Raw genomic sequence first — 20,179 nt, 5'->3', positions numbered from 1 at the left:
CTACTTTTTCCCCCACAATCAGTTCTTCATCCAAAGCACAAAATGGATGGTATTCAGTTATTCAGCATATATTCACTATTTAGTTTTCTTCCTCTCACCTCCAAATATGGCCTGTGTCTTATGTGCAAATTCAGATCCTGCTATAAAGACAAAATTGTTCACTTCTTCATGAACTTTTTTCCCCAGCCCTCACGTGCCGTTTATAAATGCATAAAGAATATTAATGATTGGTCTTCAGTCACACAACGAGTGTAGGCAAAAGAATACTATCAGATTGCATAAAGGCAATGATTTGCTAGCCCTAGGTCTAAACTACATGCTAATTTAGTGCTGTACACTACTGAACAACCATAACAGAACACAGTGTGTTGCACTACACATGCAATAATAAAATACCCTTTCACTAGAAAATAAGTTTTTCCCTTCATTGGCAATTCATTAAGTACAATTACAGATTAATTTTGAAGTAAAAGCCCCTAAGACTTAACTTGCCTTGAAAGGCCAATTTAAAAAAAGCAATACTTATTTGTACACCAAAAATATATATGTAAAAAAACACAGAGTAGGAAATGAAACTATGTTTAAAATGCTGTAGATTGAGTAAAAAGATGGGGGAAACCGAGTCTTTCTACCATACATCAGGTGGTGATAATAAAGACTCTTTGCAGGAATTACAGCTCCCTCCTTCCTTCCTTTACTATAATGGACAAAAATTGTTTGACTTCGCCCTGTCCCCCCAAGAAGCTCAAGAAAATCTATTAAACATTTATTAAGGAAAAAGAAAATTTAATGCGTATATATCAAATGAAGAGTTGCTTTCAAGATAAGGAAGGTGACCATTTTTTCTTTCATCACGGCTAAATTAAATAAGTATGTCACACTTTGTATTGCTCTAGAAGGAATCATGGCTATTAGAACAACTGGCCATCAGCAGACTATAGTGACTACAGCAATGCACCAACACTCAAATTTTAATATCCCTAGTTCTGCTTTAACAGGCTGTGACATCTTAGGCAAAGAACTTAATTTCTTTCTCCCTCCTCTTAAAATATCTTACAGTTATTCTGAGCATATGCAGGTCATGACAGAGACCATTTCTCACTGTATAGAAATGCACAATTAGTACAGTTCGATGTTCATCTTAACTTAGGCGAAAGTATGTGATACGCTACCGTTATGATATACAGTATAATAAAAAGAGAACGAGGACTTAGATGTTTTCTAAGCCTGTCATGACTTCTAACATAAATTCTGCTTTTAACTCAGCAAAATTTATTTTGATGAGCTCTAACATGTAAAAGTGAAATGAGAGAGAAGTTCATGCAGCACAATTCTATACACAAAAACCAAACAGATTATTGAAGATGAAGGAAAAAATATGAATCATAAACCACAATGCAGCACCACTTGAAAAGCAAAAAATGTAACTCTTAAAACATAAACCAGGTAATTTTCCTAAGAATGCTTGAAAAATGCTTGGAATATTTCTGCAGGGAACACCTCTGCAAACAGACACTCTTAATAAATGGCTCTCCTTTAAATTATCTACAGAATTATTTTGCTTTCCCATTTTCTCTTGCTTTCTGCCTATTCTTAATAAATATGCAATCCTGCATGTGTCAAGCACACTTCTTTAAAATCCACAGCCACCTAAAACCAGCTATGTATCTGGTTTTAGAAAGAAAGATGTATGCACAACAGAATCTTAAAAAAGCTGGTTGCAGCAATGATGGATTTAAGTTATTAACCGATCAAAAAAAGATGGATGGTGGTCTGCTTTTCTTAATCTACATCATCATCTAGATCTATTTAAAGATATGTGGTACACTAACAAACTTAGTTAAGGTTTCGATAAAATCAGTAGAATAATCTGCCCTGTTACATTGAGACTGTATCGATCAATAAAATCACTTGTACTAGGAAAGTACTGTTAAGTACTGACAATCCCAGCCATTAATATTATTTAACACTCTGCTCACAATCTTTAATGAGGACAAAGAACATTTTGTCTTTTTATACTTATCATACCATTGCTTTTAGAGCTCCTTACAGGTACAGTTCAACCTTGATTACTGCAGACTAAATGGAGTTAGAGAATGAAGACACTGAATAATTTTGGATAATGGAGAGAATTTTCAATGTGATTAATAGATGTGGGTGATTCGACAGACTTTCCAGAAAACATCAGTTAAATCTTATTTCACTGTATCCAATGTTTGCTTGCAACTTTCTAAGGCTAGACTCATTCCCAATGTATTCACCTGCATTTAAAACAAAACTGGTTTCCAGAAACAGCAATCAGGAAGATAAGCATCTGTTCTGGACTTGATGGGAATTTTTTTTTTCCTGCAAATAAGCCAATTTGGTCTTAAATTAGTTAGAAATAGATCCCAACAGCGAATGTGTACTTTGGACAAAGGGAAGGACTGCCTCTGCAGAAATCTTTCTGGTGGTTAATGAATGACAGAAGGAAGTCAAAGTGATTTCTATCCAGCTCCTGCTCTCAGATATGGGGAATGGTTAAACAGAAGCCTAGTGGGAAAAAACCCACAGGTCAGGCATGCACAGAATAAGGTGGAGAAGAACAAAAATAGGCCCACATTTTGCACAAAAGTTTTATAGCTTAAAATTTCTTCCTCTGAGTTCAGCTTTTAAATATACAGCCAATTACCTCCTATGTGTAAAGCATTTGGTCCTAAAAGGCATTAGCTTTTACAAGCTGCTTTGCACAGTGGCATCTGACCTGCATACATCTTCATAATATCAACATGATTCAACCCCATGTCTTCTGAGCCATATGATTCCATCTTTTTTCTTTTAAGAATAGTGTTCATGATACATACAGGGCTCAGTTAATGAAAACACATTAATGTTTAATCAAATCTAATAACAAGCTGAAGCACAAGTATGTGTTTAATTACTTTAAAGACTATATAAGAAAGGTTCAGACCAAAAGTCCATTTAGCACTGTATCCTGTCTCCAAAAATGGCTATAAATGGATGCCAAGGAAGAGTATAAATGAGCAAGAGTAACATATGAGACATTTTCCTTCAATACTCTAGCAGCCTCAATAGTTATTTCCAGCTTGAGGACCTTCTATGCTTGATATAAACTGCTCTTCCATGAACCTTTCCAGTCTTCCCTTGAACCAATTTAAAATTTTGCATTCACAACACCCTTTGGCAAAGACGCACAGGTATATAGGAATAACTAAATGCCTGACACACAGTGCATTTCTGAGACTATAAAGGAAGAACAATTGTAATGAATATTAACATTGACAGAGTGCATAAATGTGATGAATGTGAACTGCACAGAAAAAAAATCTGAATAGCTGAACTATCATTGAATAGTTCTAAGATCATTTTGCTGTTACATTTCCAGAATTAAATAGTAACCAACTTGATTTATTTTTATTGGGCAAAAGCAAACGAATGTCTAATAAAAGTGCACATATCACACATCTCATAAAAATGCACATATCATATGCAGAGATCTCAATATTTCTAAACAGCTCCAACAGCACTGGTTCAAAAACGTCTACCTCTACAGACATTACATTTTTTTTCTTCTTTAATATTGATAATGGAACGTCAGAACTGTTCCATTTGGAAAGCACTTACAGATTGCTTCTGATCCCAGAGAACTACATCAGCTTCAACCAACCCACAAACCAAGATCTCCCTGTCTTTATATGAAATCCTAGCTTTCGTTCTGCCTAGCAGACCTCAGGCTGACTTTTATATACTACCATGGGACACTTTTTCCTCCAATTCACAAAGAGAAAAGAAAACAGTGAAAAATCCTGTGCATCACCAAGGATTTGTTTTCCCCACTTTCTGATCTTACTCCAGCCAAGACAGCTGTGAAGCAGTATTTCAGCTACAGTTACAGGGGAGTGTTTGGCTATGGAAAGGCAAAGCTCTAGCCAACGCACAATGTGGAGTACTTGCAGACTGGCATCAGGAGTCTAGATGGCTTTTCTCAGAGCAGAGCCTTCTCCAGTCTTTTTGAGGATGGACAAGGTTATAAATGACTTGAGTTCACATTCCTCCTTGTTAGAATAGCAAGAGGCCAACAGAAATTGAATCAGTTAAGCAGTGGAGAACTAATGAAACCTCCCACTGGGTGATGGAAAACTCCTTTTCTTCACAATTAGATAAAAAAGCCTGAGAAATCAAATTATTTCACTCCCCAGAATGATAGCGAAAAGGGGCAATGACTGACAAAGAAAGCAGAAGATTCTTATCCTCAGTTGCAATATGAAACACTGTATTAGCTCTGAAATGCTCTGCAACAGTGTTATCAAATCAACAAAAAGATCCTCTCAGTATTTTAATTTTTTAAATTGAATCTAAAACTTCTGTGAAGCAACAGCACACAACTAGACCAACTTAAAAGAAGACAGTTCAAAAGCTTCAGAACACAATTTGGATTGATGACTAAAATCAGAAGGTTTTTTTCTGGGGCTAGGGAAGTTTATTTAATCCTTCTATCCAGATTTATTGATTTGCTCATACCCATTATCCAGTCAGAAAAGGCTATTAATTTATTTATTTAAACTTTACCACAAGGAAATTACTATCAACAGTTATTGAAGTAGTTAAAGAAAATTGTCATGGCCCATGAAGAAATGACACGTTGAGCCAAATCTTCTGTAAGATAGTTTTTCTTCTGCAGTCACTAACTGCAGAAGTAGCTCATTTGTCTTCATTGGTTTGCAGTTGCTGTTGAACTGTTCCCCAAAAAAGAGTTAAAAAATGCAATATAATAATGGGAGATTTTCTCCTTTATACTTCTGATTAACTTATTCATAAAGCAACTACATATTATTCATCACCCCATCCACTGTTTTCCTAACTCCACCCTGCTGGAAATTAAGACAGCTAAGGAGTATAGGATTGGATTCTACTTTCTTAAGAACAAAATCCTAACAGATATGGTTTTATTTATCTTTTTCAGGAAGGATTGGTAGTTAAAATATTTTTAAAGAGAACTGCATTTTGAAGAATACTGAAATATAGGTCAAAGTGCTTCTCAGATCTCCAGATTACTTCCTTAAATGGAAAACAAATCTCTCGTCCAGTTTCATAAACTCCATAATTTATTTTGAAGATTTGGATTCCTGAAACTTTTGGAATGTTCAAGTTCATCAAGTCTTCAAGTCTCACAGCCAAGCAGCACTTTAACCAATCTTATCTCCAGGAATCAGGACTGTTCTTTTTGTAAAAAGTTCAAGAAAAAATAAAAGGCAAATATGTTTTCTTGACCTCAGCCAAGAGAGAAATATTAGCTCTACATATTAACTCTGGTTAGAGATATACATACATATAGACCCTACATACATACAGAGCAGCTCAGAAGGTTTACAGCCCTCTGTTTTTCATTAGAGTCTTGCCAGTCAGAAGAATTTCTTCAGGTCACCCAGACCACAAGAAAAGAGTTAGTATCCTGAAGCTCATAAAAAATATAGGCCTCCTCCAAAATCTCTCTCCATAACCAAATCATGTAAGTGAAGACTAGCAGCAGCTACACAGACTCATGCTGAGGTGTGGGTGCCATTTCACAGTGAATTCTGTTAAGGATGCCCGTTATCTTGTTGGACTGATGATATCAGCAAATGATGAGATTTCTTCTGCCCAAGGGGGTTAAAAAATATCTATTCCATTGAACTTTAAAAGGCAGACCTGTCAAAGGGCAAGTCCCTGGGGCAGAGAGACTGGATGGCAATAACATCCAGTGTCAGCTTGCTGGGACAAGGATATGACCTAACTCCAAATCAGTAGAGAGCAGGTGGCTAGATCAAATTCTTCCCCATTACCAATTCACTGGAAATAAGCTCCATAAAAACTGCTCCTCCAAAAGTACATCATATAAAATCTATTTGTAACAAATACTGATCAGATTGACAACACAGCTGCAGCCACTTCGATAACCAATTAGATAATGTCCCTCAGTGCTGCCCTTAGGAATCCCAGCAATATTTTCAATGTCCAAAATAAAACCCCAACTACCTGTTCAGTTGGTCCATCCACAAGATGACTTACTGAACTCATACACAATAATAATTGTGCAAGAGGGAGTATTTCAAGTGATCTATAACTCCTTTAAATACACTTCCAAAGCGGACTATATTTCTGTATTGCTTCGTGATAAACAGTCAGTCCAAGATTATACAATGGATTTAAAAAAACAACCAACCACCACTGAGAAGCTACAACGCTGATTAACAGTCTGCCCTATCATCTTCCACATGTACCTTCACCTTCTGGTACTCTCAAACAAACATATTTCTCCAGGCTCACAAACATACTATCAGGAGTCACAGACTTTCAGTGCATGTCCACTTGGCAGCCCTTCTCAAAATTAGAAGCCCCCTACACAACCAGCTGCCTCAAATCTGTATCTTCTAGCTTTTCTCAACACCAAACTCTTCAGGAATCATATAAAGAGAAGACATTTCGTAGCCATAAACGAATCATAGCAAATTCAAAAATCTTGCTGCAATCTAATACTACTATCATAGAGATTTTGTCAGCAGTAGTGTAATCCAGTGATTTATTTTACAAATTTTAAATCAAAACCACCTGGATTCTCATCTCTGCTGTATTACAAGCTACAAGCTCAGATATACAAATCAGTAACTATTAAGTCAGAATTTATATTACACACTAATTGATTTATAGTACCTCTTAGCTGATAGCCACCACAAGGTAATTAAAGCTGGTTTAGTCATCTTCCACTGTCAGTAACAGGCATTTTCTTATTTAGCAAAGACTAAACCAGCTCAACTTAAGTCCTGTGTGCTGGAGGTTAAGATCATGCAGAAAGACAGTTACCACAGATCAGCAGAGGAGCAACAGCTTATTGCTTCATACTAATCTGCTTGAATGTTTGGGGCCACACTCTGACATTCACTCATCTTTGCATCTGTTTCCTCATTAATAAATAAAACATAATCCTTCTTTCCTCTCGTCAGTCAGTTGATTGTTCTCAGTATTCACAAGGGCTCTGTGTTATTATACATGCAGTTGAATTACTACACATACTAGTGCTTACTAGTCAATTGTTCCACAGTATGAAAAACGCAAGCTGTAAATTCTGGTCGAACTTGTAAAATATGAAAGTCACTTAAAAATAATATAGATAAATCATTCTTTCACAATTCCATGAAAATTGGTCTATTATAACAAGAAAAAATCCCCACTCAACCTTTCAAAAACAAGAGAAAAATAAAGCTATCTGATGAATATTAGCTGACAGTGGATATTGATAAATTTAAGAAAAAGACTATCTGTATCTCACAATTTAATAAGATTTGATTTATTCATAATTTTGCTATTCTTCAGAAAGATGTAATGCAATGTTTCTGAGCTCCTGTCCATCCACTCCAAGAAACAACCAACCTGTGCTGAAAGGATTTAAGGAGGCAGTTTCACCATGAAAAGGTCACAAAGAAGTAACAAGGTACTGGCAACTGCAGCACTTTCCAGCTCAGACAGGGGAATTTCTTGCTTTCTTTATTACTTGATACAGACTGATTCTAGTATTCTAATTTCATATCATTAGTTTTATCTGCATTTAACTATAGAAGACTACTTAATTGAAAATATATTAAGAACCCGATATGATTAGACCATGTCAGATGCAGGTCTGTATTTGACTGCTATCTGTATGGCATGTTACTTCTTGCCTGTACAGGTTTTCAAGGTGCAAAGTCCAATAATGAGAAATTAATATGTATTGCATAAAACAAATTATTTGAATGTAACACCTGTCTAAATGCTCAATCTCTGCATGAGATTCTGGCTGGTTTTGAAAAAACAGTTAACGACTACCATGACTCCATAATAGTTTACCAGCTGCACAAATGGCTGGCTACTAGTACCACCACTGACTAGTGATGGTAGTAGCCGAACTGCTCTTCCAGATTGACTCTCATTAGTATCACCTGAAAATATGTTTGCAATATTTTATATACATGCTGTTAAATTAAAAACTGATCATGTCTTCTGAAATTGTAGCACATTCCTACACTGTGTCTTGGAAAATGCCTGGCACTATTAAAAACCTTCTGATAACTGAAGTGCCTTAATATGAACTTTTAATTGTCTAAAATCAGGCTCTCATTATTTGAAAAGTTAAAATTTCACTGATGATTAGTTCTGCTTTCTGTTAGCAGAAACAAAAATTAATGACTTTGACAAGAATATTAATGACTTTTGCTCTTGTTTTAATTCAGTATGCACGTCAGTATAGATGCAACTTAGACGCTTGTCATGTTTTAATCAGATGGTGTTCAGCACTCCCTTCCAACCTAAACCATTGCATGTTCCTATGATAGCCAATGGTGATCGAAGAGGTGAAAAGTTAATTAAATGTACGAGGCTGTTACAAGAACAAGAGTTGACTAACTTTTCCAGTAGGGGGAGATGTTCTTTTAAAGTTTATCAGCAATTAAAAAGTGCTAACCAATTTACCCCTGTATCTTTTTAACAAAACCAACCTCATAAAAGAAATTGGTACATGTGCCTTAGTAGTGATATCCTCCAAAAGACAGTTGTATGAAAATCAGAAAAAAATAAAAAATTCACAGCAAATGGCTGTAGGAGAAAAACATATTGATGATGGAGCAAGCTGTACTGACCGCCATCAAAACCAAAGAGGCCCTATTCCTTTTCAAAACCAAAGTCTCTTCAACAGCAATATTTTTTCACCCACACAATAAATGTAATTTTTAGATGACAAAGATGCTATAAATATCACAGAGCAAGAAGGAAAAAAGGATTAGTTTTTTTAATTTAACAACATCAACTAAATATTTAAAAATAAAAAATAAACTATGTTGCCTGAAACGCTCCTTATGGCTCACAACAAAATCCAAGCTGTGTTTTCCTCCTCATTTCCAAATTTCTTTTAAAAAGTTTAATGTCAGAAGTAATACTGTCCTGTGTCACACTATAATTCTGTTCTCCTCCTTAAGCAGTTTTCTTTTACAAATCTTCCTGAGAATCAGGGAGGTTCCTGAGCTGTGCAGGTTACCATCTTTTTTCTATGAATGCAGCTCACTGTCTATTACTTTGCAGTTCATCATTCTTTCAGTTGTGCCACTGCAACTGTGGATGATGACATAAATCAGAGCTCTGAAATTTTTACTACTTTTACTACTGTGATCTGAGTAAAAATAGAATACTCTCACTCTTGTGTTTCTCTCAAAACAATTATTTTTTGACTCAGATAATTTCTATGATCCCCTTCCATAAAACAGCACTTGCTGTTCAGTACAGCTGAAGGTGCAGTGAACTGGGAACATGTCTAGAGGAACACCTTAATCTGGCTTTGTCACCAGAGAAACAGCTGTGAAACTACACCACAGGGCATTTTTAAAGCAATCATGGTGAGAGTAGAAATCCCATTTATTAAAAAAGCCTTGGATTTATCACCGGTATATTTAGATGTCTACATGTCTGAGTCATTCCTGAAGACGCCTTTTACAGCCTGTAGCAAAATCAGAACCCAAATAGGTAGGATCTGGGACTTCAAATGCAAGTTTCCAAACCAACTGAGATGAATATGGGATGACAGGTGCATATTTCAACTAGATGAACAATTCAGATACAGGCATGTACAGTAGAGGTATATGAATTTGATGAGCTGATTCTTCCCTAGCCTGTCTAAATAGATGTTAATTAAATAAAGCCTCCTTGGATCTCTTCTGCAATACTTCTGATTGGTACAGGCACAACAACTGTGGAAAGAATAACATTATTTGCCCCATTTTAGGCACAGGGAAATGAGGTACTAGTATGTTCGCCAAAGTCAGTCAGCACCTTTTGCCAGAATCAAGAAAAAATGCAGAACAGTCTGGATTTCTAGCTGCTAGTCTTGCTAAGTGAACAGAAATCATCACCGCTGGTAAGTATCCAGCTCATTTCCCACCTCTAAAATTGCCTATCAGTAAAACACCTCACTTTCATACCTTCAAATGCTTTGGATACCACCACTCGGAAAATGGATGCCGCTTTTACTTTCACAGTGCTAAGAGAGGCTCACCTGCAAGTACAACTCCAAGCCTTGCCGTCGCTGCTCCAGGACCTTGGGGACCCAGTTTCTCACATGCTTTGAAGGGATCTCTGGAGTTCTTATGAACTTCTTGAGCTGCAAATGAAAAGAAATGCAGACAGAAACAAAGTATAATAGCATCCTTTTAAAGTAAACATGTTTATGTTAGAGATGAGGCAGTACAGGTAAAATAACCACGTATAAAGGACAACACCACGGCAATGAAGTTACTCACCATCAGCTCACGGAAGTAACAGCAGACTTCATACCTATAGGCTGCAGTTAAAAATCTCCACGTCTAGCTGCCCTGGACAGTGAAGACCCTACTAACAATTTGTTGTGACTAACAGCCTTGAAACAAAACAGCAACAACTACATGAGAATACTTGAAATGAGCTCCCCGTTAGTCAACCTGGGATGATACCACACAATGTCACCACAATGTACCCAGATACTACCTTGCTAAGTGCGGTGGCAAAACACCGTGATGATTTCTAACTCTAGATTTAGGCAACTATGAACAGGTGGGAGAAATACAGGAAGGAGAGCTAACCATTTCTCTGGAGAGTTGGCAATCAAGACAGCAAAATATCCATGCTCTCAAACCGCACCAAGATATTGACAGTTGTGTTTAATATCTTATACAGAGAAATAGCAAGATCGCCACTGAATGTATTTCCAAGACAGCTCCATAACTATTCCTCTAAAGATTCCCACGGGAAAGCTTTTATAAATATATACAGAAATGTGTATACGCATACACGACAGCATATACATAGACACAAGAACACAATCAGACAACACTAAGAATCCTCTTGCTGGAGCAACATTTTTTTCCAAAACCAAAAAAATATTACTGTTTTCCTCAAAACTACAGAGCAAAAATAATAACTGGAATAGACTCCATTGCAATTTAATAGAAGGTGACATTAGACATTCCTTCTGTTGGATATTGCCTCTGAGTAAATCCGAGGCAAGGAATGCAAGAAAAGAAACTCAAAATTGACTTTGACATGCATACCCATGGGAGACTGAGAATTTACATTTCATCTTTGAGCTTGCTGAGATGTCACTATAGGAAAAAGCAGTGCCAACATATCAACGTCTCTACAATCACAAGTAACGAAGCTGCAGCAAGGACACCTCAATTGCTCTGGAAACATTTTGCAACTTCCTTAATAGTGCTAAATTACAATTAAACGTGAAGTGAAAAAAACAACCCAGCAAAACAAAACCCCAAACCCATCTACTTTTACTGACTGATCTTAAAGCTAGAATATGAAACCCCATTTTTTCCTCTAAATTGGTCAAGAATGTTGAAGAAGCTATGGTCACAGCTGTTGTGAACTATGACAGCACCTGCAGATGAGTAACAAATGAGGAAAATGCTCCAGATGAGGGGAGACAAATCTGAAACAATACAAGCATCCACAAGGCCTAGCTGCTTACAAGATAAATACTCTGTGGCTGGTACCTCAGCTGATGAGTAGCAATCCTTTTGTGTTCTGTGGCCCTGTTATACAAAGCATCCAAAACCCAATTGTTTAAACGTGCAAGCATAGGTGCTGTGTGTAGGTATAAAGCACATGCTATACAAATATACAAAGAATAAAGGATAAATCCACTTTCTTATGCTTACAATAATCCAATAATATATTGCAACAAATAATTATTACAATGCCAAAGAATATTAAGCAAATCTATGTATGTGTTAGCTATATTGCTTCAGACCTGTCCCTATACAAGAAATATTTATCTGAGGACAATTATTGTCTGTAATACCTTCCTGTCCATAACACTGACCTAACGCCTATTTGACATACTGTACTCTCTGTTTCCTGCAAGTCTAAAAGATGGCTCAAATTATCAAGTAAAAAATTATCTGTTCAAGTGTCATGTCAGTATGATTTAGAGTGTACACTAATTATTCTAAAATTATAAATAGCTTGCAAACAAGATGTATAGAACTTAAGGTTTTTGCAGATTTTACTGCAGTAGTTGTAATGCTGTCACCTTCTAGCATTCTGGTGCTTAAAAAGAACTACCAATATTTAAAAATGTAAAGGAAAAAAAGTATAAAAAGGAATTAGGGAATAAATATGAATAAATGGTTGTACTATGTTATACACATTGGATGAATTTAATTCTTTCTCAAAAACTCTCCATATGAGAATAATAAAACTTTTGTTCAGATTTAAATACCATACTGTAATGTGAATGGTGCATAGCCTGAAAGGTCTAGTTTGTCACTCATAAGCAGGGCAAAGTATAATGGCCTATGCAAACTATTTCAAAAAAGCCAACAGCAGTGGATGGTTTCTCTCAAGGGAATAATTTGTACTTCTGGTGTAGCATGACAGTCTTGAAAAGATTGTAAACCTTTTCCACTGCAGCCAGATTGCACAGGAGGTGGGGCTTTACTTTTTTACACCACTGGAATGTAAGAAAGGTTGAACCCAGGAAGGAGACAAATCCAGCCATGTTCCTGGAAATGGCTTTGTTTAAAAAAAAGAAAAAAAAAATCAAAATTAATCAAAACCTTGATTGGCATTCTGATGAATGAATAATGTCCTATATGGCAATGGAGTCGTCATTCCTCCATACAATGCCAGTAGAGCATGTCGTTCTCTGGTGAAAGGCACAATCTCCCTTTCAGCCTCTATTCCCATTTTCTACTATGGTTGTTCTCTACAGAAGCTTTGTTTCTCCTGCTCACTACAGACAACTCCAGCACTAAGGGCACCTTGAATATGCATTAAGTCTAAAGATACTTTTCCAATTGCCATGTACTCACAGCAGTTTAGAGTGAAACTTACATTTTAAATTAAAGGGGAAGAGAGGAACAAAAAAATAAATACCCTATTGGCATGCTGAAAGCAAACTGGTATCTGGACCTGAGTATAAATATTGTCACGGGATGTGAACAAATTGTTCACAAAGAACAATCCAGATACAAGTTCGAAATATTCTTCACTAAAAACTGTTCAAATACACATCCTACTTTTTTAAGGGCATTGAGATTTTCTGCTCTAACACAAAACAGAGAGGAGAATAAAGGGTGAAACTTCATACTGTATTACCAGAGAATGCTTTCTTCAGGATTTCTGTAACACTGAAAGGTTCAGAGCACGATCTGTTCAACCACGTTTAGTGAAATTTTACTACAACTTCAAAAAATAAGACTTAAGAAAAGAAGTATATTGTTGCCAAAATATGCTGGGTGCTTTGCATCTGTACAGGGAACAAATAAGAAAAAGTCACTGTCGAGTTTGCAGAATAATATAAACAGACAGCAAGCAGACAAGGAGTAAGATGAAACAAGTTGAACAGTGGTGCAAAGTGTCTGGTTAGAATACCTGTTTTTCAGGTTTGTTTATTTTGCTGCTATTTCTGGAGAAAGAGTAAGGGACCATCGTTTATGTTTTTTTGGGTGTTCCAAGGAGAAATCCCTGCAATGGGAGTTACTGCAGAGGAAGCAGTGTACAAGGAGACAAATCTGAGAGCGAGACTGTAGTAATTTGTGACTTCTGTGTGGAGTAGCTGTGCAACTCCAGAAATTACAGTGAAATTAGACAACAACAAAGGGAAGAAGGAAAAGCAGAGGCATTCAATGCTTTTTTTTGCCTCAGTCTTTAATAATATTGATAGACCTTGGGCTGCCCAGTTGCCTGAGTCGGCGGACCACGAGTGTGGGAACAGTGACTTCCCATTCATGGACACTGAAATTGTAAGGGACCAGCTGTATCAGCTGAATGTTCACAAGTCCATGGAGCCTGATGGGATTCATCCCAGGGTACTGAAGGAGCTAGCGGATGTTACAGCAGGACCCCGCTCTATCATCTACCAAGGTCTTGGGAGTCTGGGGAGGCCCCTGCTGACTGGAAGCTAGCCAGTGTTAGTCCAGTTTATAAGAAGGGCATGAGGGATGACACAGGAAACTGCAGACCTGGTAGTCTAACCCCAGTACTTGGAAAAATTATGGAGAAGATCACAATGGATACTACTGAAAGGTATTTAAAGAACATCAGGCACAGTCAACATGTGTTCACAAAGGGGGAAGTCCTGTATAACTGATTTGATATTCTTCTACAATAAGGTCACCCACCCAGAGGATGAAGGGCAAGTGGTGGATGTAGTTTTTCTGGATTTTAGTAAGGCTTTTGATGCTGTCCCTCACAGCATCCTTCTGGACAAGCTGTCTATGTGTGGGATGAGCAGGAACACACTGTGCTGGGTGAAGAACGGGCTGGAGGGCAGAGCTCAAAGGGTTGTCATGAGTGGGGCTACATCTGGCTGGTGACTGGTCACCAGCAGTGCTCCTCAGGGCTCAATTCTAGGGCCAGTTCTGTTCAATACATTTGTCAATGACCTGGATGCAGCAGTTGAATGCACCATTAGCAAGTTTGCTGATGATAACAAACTGGGAGGTGATGTTGACCCTCCTGAGGGACAAGAGGCCTTGCAGAGGGATCTAGATAGATTGGAGCATTGGACAATCATCATTGGCATGAAATTTAACAAGAACAAATGCCAGATTCTGCACCTGGGATGGAGTAATGCCAGGCACAAGTACAACTTGGGAAAGGAGTGGCTGTGGAGCAGTGCTGCAGAAAGGGATCTGGGGTGCTGGTTGACAGCAGGCTCAATATGAGTCAGCAGCGTGCCCTGGCAGCCAAGAGGGCAAACCGCATCCTGGGGAGTATCAAACACAGGATAACCAGCTGGGCAAAAGAGGTGATTATCCCACTGTATTCAGTGATGGTGCAGCCTCACCTTGAATATTGTGTGCAGTTCTGGGCCCCACAATTTAAGAAGGACGTGAAGGTCCTTGAATGTGTCCAGAGGAGGGCAACAAAGCTGGTGAAAGGGCTGGAAGGCATGTCCTGTGAGGAGTGGCTGAGGACTTTGGGTTTGTCTAGTTTGGAGAAAAGGAGGCTGAGGGGTGACCCCATTGCTCTCTACAGCTTCCCAAGGAGGGGAAGTGGAGAGGGAGGTGCTGACCTCTTCTCCCTGGGATCCAGTGACAGGACGCCTGGGAATGGCTCAAAGCTGCACCAGGGGAGGTTCAGACCGGACATTAGGAAGCATTTCCTTACTGAGGGGGTAGTCAAACACTGGAAGAGGCTTCCTAGAGAGGTAGTCAATGCCCCAAGCCTGTCAGTGTTTAAGAGGCATTTGGACAATGCCCTCAATAACATGCTTTAACTTCTGGTCAGCCCTGAAGTGGTCAGGCAGTCGGACTAGATGATCGTTGTAGGTCCCTTCCAACTGAAATTATTCTATTCTATTCTATTCTATTCTATTCTATTCTATTCTATTCTATTCTATTCTATTCTATTCTATTCTATTTCTATTCTAACTACAGAAGACGGTTTACTAGGGTAGGGTATGTTTTAAGCATATAAATCCTGATTTTCCCCTCTTAATGTTTCCTGACTTATTTAGTTGTATAATCTCTACTCATCTGCTTTACTTTCAACTGCAGGATTATCCTCATATGTTAAATAAAGCACACATGTATTACAAGGCTTGGTGGTGGGTGAGTGAATTGTACTACTGATTCTGACACTGTTGCTTATGTGGCATCATATTAGATGTGAACACAAGGGGGGAAATATCTGAGACATATCTGAATTAACACAATAAACAAGGAAATGAGTATTAAAATGTGGCAGCTGATACCACAACTGGAGCAAGAAGCAAAAAGGCAAGAAATACTAGCACATCTTAATTATGGTGCAGTAAAGCAAAATAAATTCTTGTTCTTTGGACTTTGAGGGCCAACATGCAGATGGGTCAATAGTTGCCTTTTGTTGACCAGGGTTTGCTTATATCCATATAAAACTGGCAAAATCGATCCTCTCTGCCACCAGGCTAATGCTTCTTCCCTGAATGAGATGATTCCTGAGCTGCTTGGGGGTCACCAGCAAACATGCTGGTGTGGCTAAGCTCTTCTGACACTGCAATGGCAGGAGCTGTAAATGTTCGTGCTCCTCTGTGTTGTTTGCAGAGGAAGCTTTTCCACACTGAAGGCAAGCAGCACCAGTCAAAGCAGTTGAGTGTGCACAAGCTCCACTGCCACTGAGAGCTACAAACCAACAAATGTTCAGTTGACCCAGGTCCTAGGAACAGACTGAAGCTCTTCATTGCAGCCCTACCACTGGCAACTGGCTGCAATGCTTTTCCAGAATTCTTTTTCACAATACTTGGCCTCCATAAGGCAGAAAAAATGTAAAACTTGCCTTTCAGCTGCACAACTGTATAGCAGTGTCCAGTTCAGCTTGGAGAGAAGAAATCATACTTTTCCTTTAACAGTGATCAAAACAATTTAAAGAACACTTAGTGGATAACCAATCTTGAAAGTACAGAGTTTCGGTCTATATATTAGAAAGATGATTAGTAAACAAGCTTAGCAGATATTTTATATCACATTCGTTGTATGAAGCACAGCAGAGTGAGATGGTCTACTCCGTCTTTTTCATGTCTAGTTTCCTGGTGTATACAAGTTGTTTGCTCAGCTTTACATATAGCCGGTTAGCAACACAATTTATAGAACTAACAAATTATTTGTCTAATTGGATAAAAACCAAAAACATATTTATTTGCTACAGGAATGTGTCTTATTTTGTGATTTTACAAGAAAAAAACATACTACAGACAGCATTTTAGCAAGACAGCATGTAAACAATAATCAAAGAGAAAAGGAGAGTTAGTAACAACTGAGAAGTCATCATCCCATTCCACGAAATAGAGAAGAAACTGAGTTAGTTGGGAACTCATTTCCAGAGACATGAATCACAAGATGCATTTAAGATAAACCATGTATAGTAACAATTTCAAGAGAGAGGAAAACATCACAGCTAAGGCAAAACAAAGTTACATTTTACAAAGAAAGAGATCACTACCTTTTTATGAAGTGCATGGAATTCACTATACCTCTTCTCCACAAAATGTTTCCTTCCACTCATTAGCACCTCTATCTTAAAGACCTGAAAATTATAAATAATAAAAAGGAGATTAAGGTTACTTGCACAAACAGTTCTGTGCCATGGCTGTGACTGCACATTTTACCACGGTCATTCCAGTAGGTGGTCCCAAAAAACCCGTGATGACTCATGAGGCACAGAAGTACAGCGATTAATGGGAAATATGGCTGAATCTTTTGTTAACAAGTTTGCTCAACAAACATACAAAAAGACAAGTTAAGCTTGGACTGTATAGTGTACATTAAAAACTAAGCATTAAAATATTCCCTTTTAGAAACATTTAATACATTTTGAAGTCGTTTAAAAAATATTAAAAAAAAGGATGGTAAGAACAAACAAAAAAGAGAGAAAAGAAGTAAAGATTCATTCTTTTTTCCTCTTACAATACAGCATACTAACACACTCATACATGTTCAGTAAGAACTGGATAACAGATGCAGTATGTTATGCATGGAAAAGAAGAAATAAATGCAAACACTATATTGTGGGTTAATTTCCTCCTAACCTACAAATTCATCTGTAGTCTCAATTGAGCTTGTGCTACTATCTACACCCTAGGAAAAAAAAAAACAACAAACATGGCAAATGCTTATTTTCTTTGTATGATACATATGACAGCTTTTGTTGCTGCCTCTGGAAGGTTGAAAGGCCAGGAGAAGCAGCTCTCTGGATCCACTAATTAGCAGTCACTAACATGACATTTTCTTGATTCTCAGGTCACTGGGTCAGTTCTGAGGGCAAGTGATGAGAAATATTTTGAAGTACTCAAGAAAACACAGTCTATTAAATGAAGACAAAATCAGCAGAAAAGAAATACAGAAAAGGTGCCTGGTCTATCTAGGAGTGCTTTGTTTTCTGTTTTGCTCAGAAAATGCTGGAAATAATTATTTCCAGGACAATGAGAGATGACGTTCAGGACAGATGATTACATCAAGACCCAAGACTCAGGCCAAATAAAAAGTTCTTTGTAATAAATTTACAAACAGTGTTTATGCCTGAATGCAGAAAAAAGGGGTTTCTGTCACAACATGCCCAGCTAGCATTGATCAGAGCAAACACACAGAAACCAGGCTGAATAAACACTTTCTATTGTCCACTAGAACCTGCCTTTCAAACAGGTCAAAATGCTATGGTTTTCATCGGCTAGCCAAACCACATTAGAAACAGACAGCATTTTATTTAATCCAGACTGAAATGCATCTACCTTTGTTTGAATGCAGTATGGATGGGACTGCAGTATTTCACACCAATGTTTACATTACCAAAATTAGTTCAGATCATTGTAACAACTTATGCTACATTCTACCTCTTTGAAAAGGACTATTTCTGTGTCCCACTCATGGCGAGCAGATGACCTTATTTGGGTGCATTGATTTTTTTTTTCCCCTCCTATCTATTTAGACTATTTTGGCTATTGGCTATTGAACAATTTTCCTCTATACATGAAAAAACTCCAAGGCACCCATAGGAATATGTTGCAAGTTCAGAGTTGTAAAGAGAATCACATGCAAAGAAAAATCAATGTAGGCTTTTTTCTTTAGTTGAGACTCAACATCCTAATTATATGAGAGGAAAACATTATTTACATATTATATTCTACACACTGTATGAAGAAATAGTTCTGCAAGGAACAAAACACTCTGGATTGCACAGGAAAGCCACTACAAGTTTCAAGGATAACTTGGTGGGAAGAATGGATAACAGAATATGAAACTAGTTAAGTTAGAAGTGAACATAAGTCACTAGTTAAGGTGTTGCAACAGTTTTGAATTAACTCAATATTAAATCTCCAGGAATTAAGAGCAACTCATAATACCCTCTTACACCTCAGTCAGCTAACAGCCACTGCACCACTGTTAGTTCAGCACTTCTGTTGGCTACAAGGTTTGCCAAACAATTCGGAGAAGTCTAAGGGGCTCCTGCCTCAGCTATAAGCACTCCCTTGACAGGTAACTTTCTTGTGAATCATGGCTTGGCTTGTGCAGTCCCATTTTGGTTTTAGTCATATATGTGCCACTTCAGAGAAATGTCTTTCCTTCTGAAGTCTATAAACCTGTCATTTCACAAAGGAAAATAGTTGGAATATGGGGAAGAAAGGAAATATAAATCCCTCTGTGGACCTTCTTTTCAAAGCATCTATCTATTTTGTTCTGTGTTTCATCACTGGTTAAGGAATTACAGAAATGGCTTCAGAACACTAAAAAGTATACAGCATTTATTCATCCTCCTTTTTAACGTTAGCGAAGTTTTAATTACTGTTTCATAATTTTTGCTAACAACATGACACTAAAGAATACATTTGCCAGTCCCTTTCGCAGAATATGTGAGAAGAGAGAACCACAGTTTCCCACACACAGTGATGTCATTTCCAAAACCACATATCTTCTAGCTTTACACCCTCAACTGGTTGTACTAGTATAGAGGCTTCGACTTTGCCTCCTACTGTCCACAGACCTTGGATCCAGCTTTAGCAGCCATCTAAAATTTGAAAAGCTGGACAACAGATCTGCTATGCTTGAAGTGAAAATTACTGTTTGAAAACAAAATGCTACAAATGGCATTTCTAATCTACTCCCTGTGGCACCTATATTCCAGAAATACAAAGCAACCTGTGATAAATAAATGGACAATCTGTAAATGCTTTAGTTTAATACAAATCTAAATACTAAATTGATTTACAAAGTAACTTATAAAGCAGAAATGCAAGTGAGTGAAATAACACATATTGTGCTTATGAACTTCATATTATTAAATGACTTTATTTAGACAGCATAAATTCCAAGTTTGCCTCATCACTGTTTACAGGATCACAATACACAAGAGCAAACTAAAAGCACAGCAGTGAGTTTCTGTGCCACTATTTCATATAACGACATGGCTTTGTGTGAAAGACAGAAAGATACATTAGCTTACGAGAGAGATAGGATCTCTTCATGGATTCAAAATAGCTATAGACAAATCTCACACAAATTTAACTGAGCAATTGCAGGCCCTGACAGAAAAACAATGTAAGGAAACTGGTGAACATAGATGAAAGTGCCAAAATAAAGACGGGGAAAAAATGCAACACTGCAAGGAAATTACTTTTCTTGTAAAAATGTTCATGTTCTATGAACAGATAACTCTGGAA

General features: G+C 37.5%; 1 protein-coding gene across 2 annotated transcripts in view; it reads right to left on the bottom strand.

Annotated features, from left to right (window-relative positions):
- SNX24 (sorting nexin 24) overlaps positions 1-20,179 on the bottom strand; it is a 96,513-nt gene that overhangs the window by 30,350 nt on the left and 45,984 nt on the right. Inside the window, exons 2-3 of one of the 2 annotated variants that reach the window (XM_052778063.1) lie at positions 16,969-17,052; positions 10,055-10,159 (exon numbers count right to left, since the gene is read on the bottom strand). In XM_052778063.1, coding sequence (XP_052634023.1) covers positions 10,055-10,159; positions 16,969-17,052 — 189 coding nt within the window. The remainder of the gene's footprint in view (positions 1-10,054; positions 10,160-16,968; positions 17,053-20,179) is intronic. The other variant, XM_052778064.1, reaches the window with a different exon arrangement.

The sequence above is a fragment of the Harpia harpyja genome, chromosome Z (assembly GCF_026419915.1).
Source record: "Harpia harpyja isolate bHarHar1 chromosome Z, bHarHar1 primary haplotype, whole genome shotgun sequence".
In the NCBI taxonomy this organism is placed as follows: domain Eukaryota; kingdom Metazoa; phylum Chordata; class Aves; order Accipitriformes; family Accipitridae; genus Harpia; species Harpia harpyja.
Note: the sequence above shows the minus strand (reverse complement) of the source record. Positions and strands in the feature narration are given on the sequence as shown.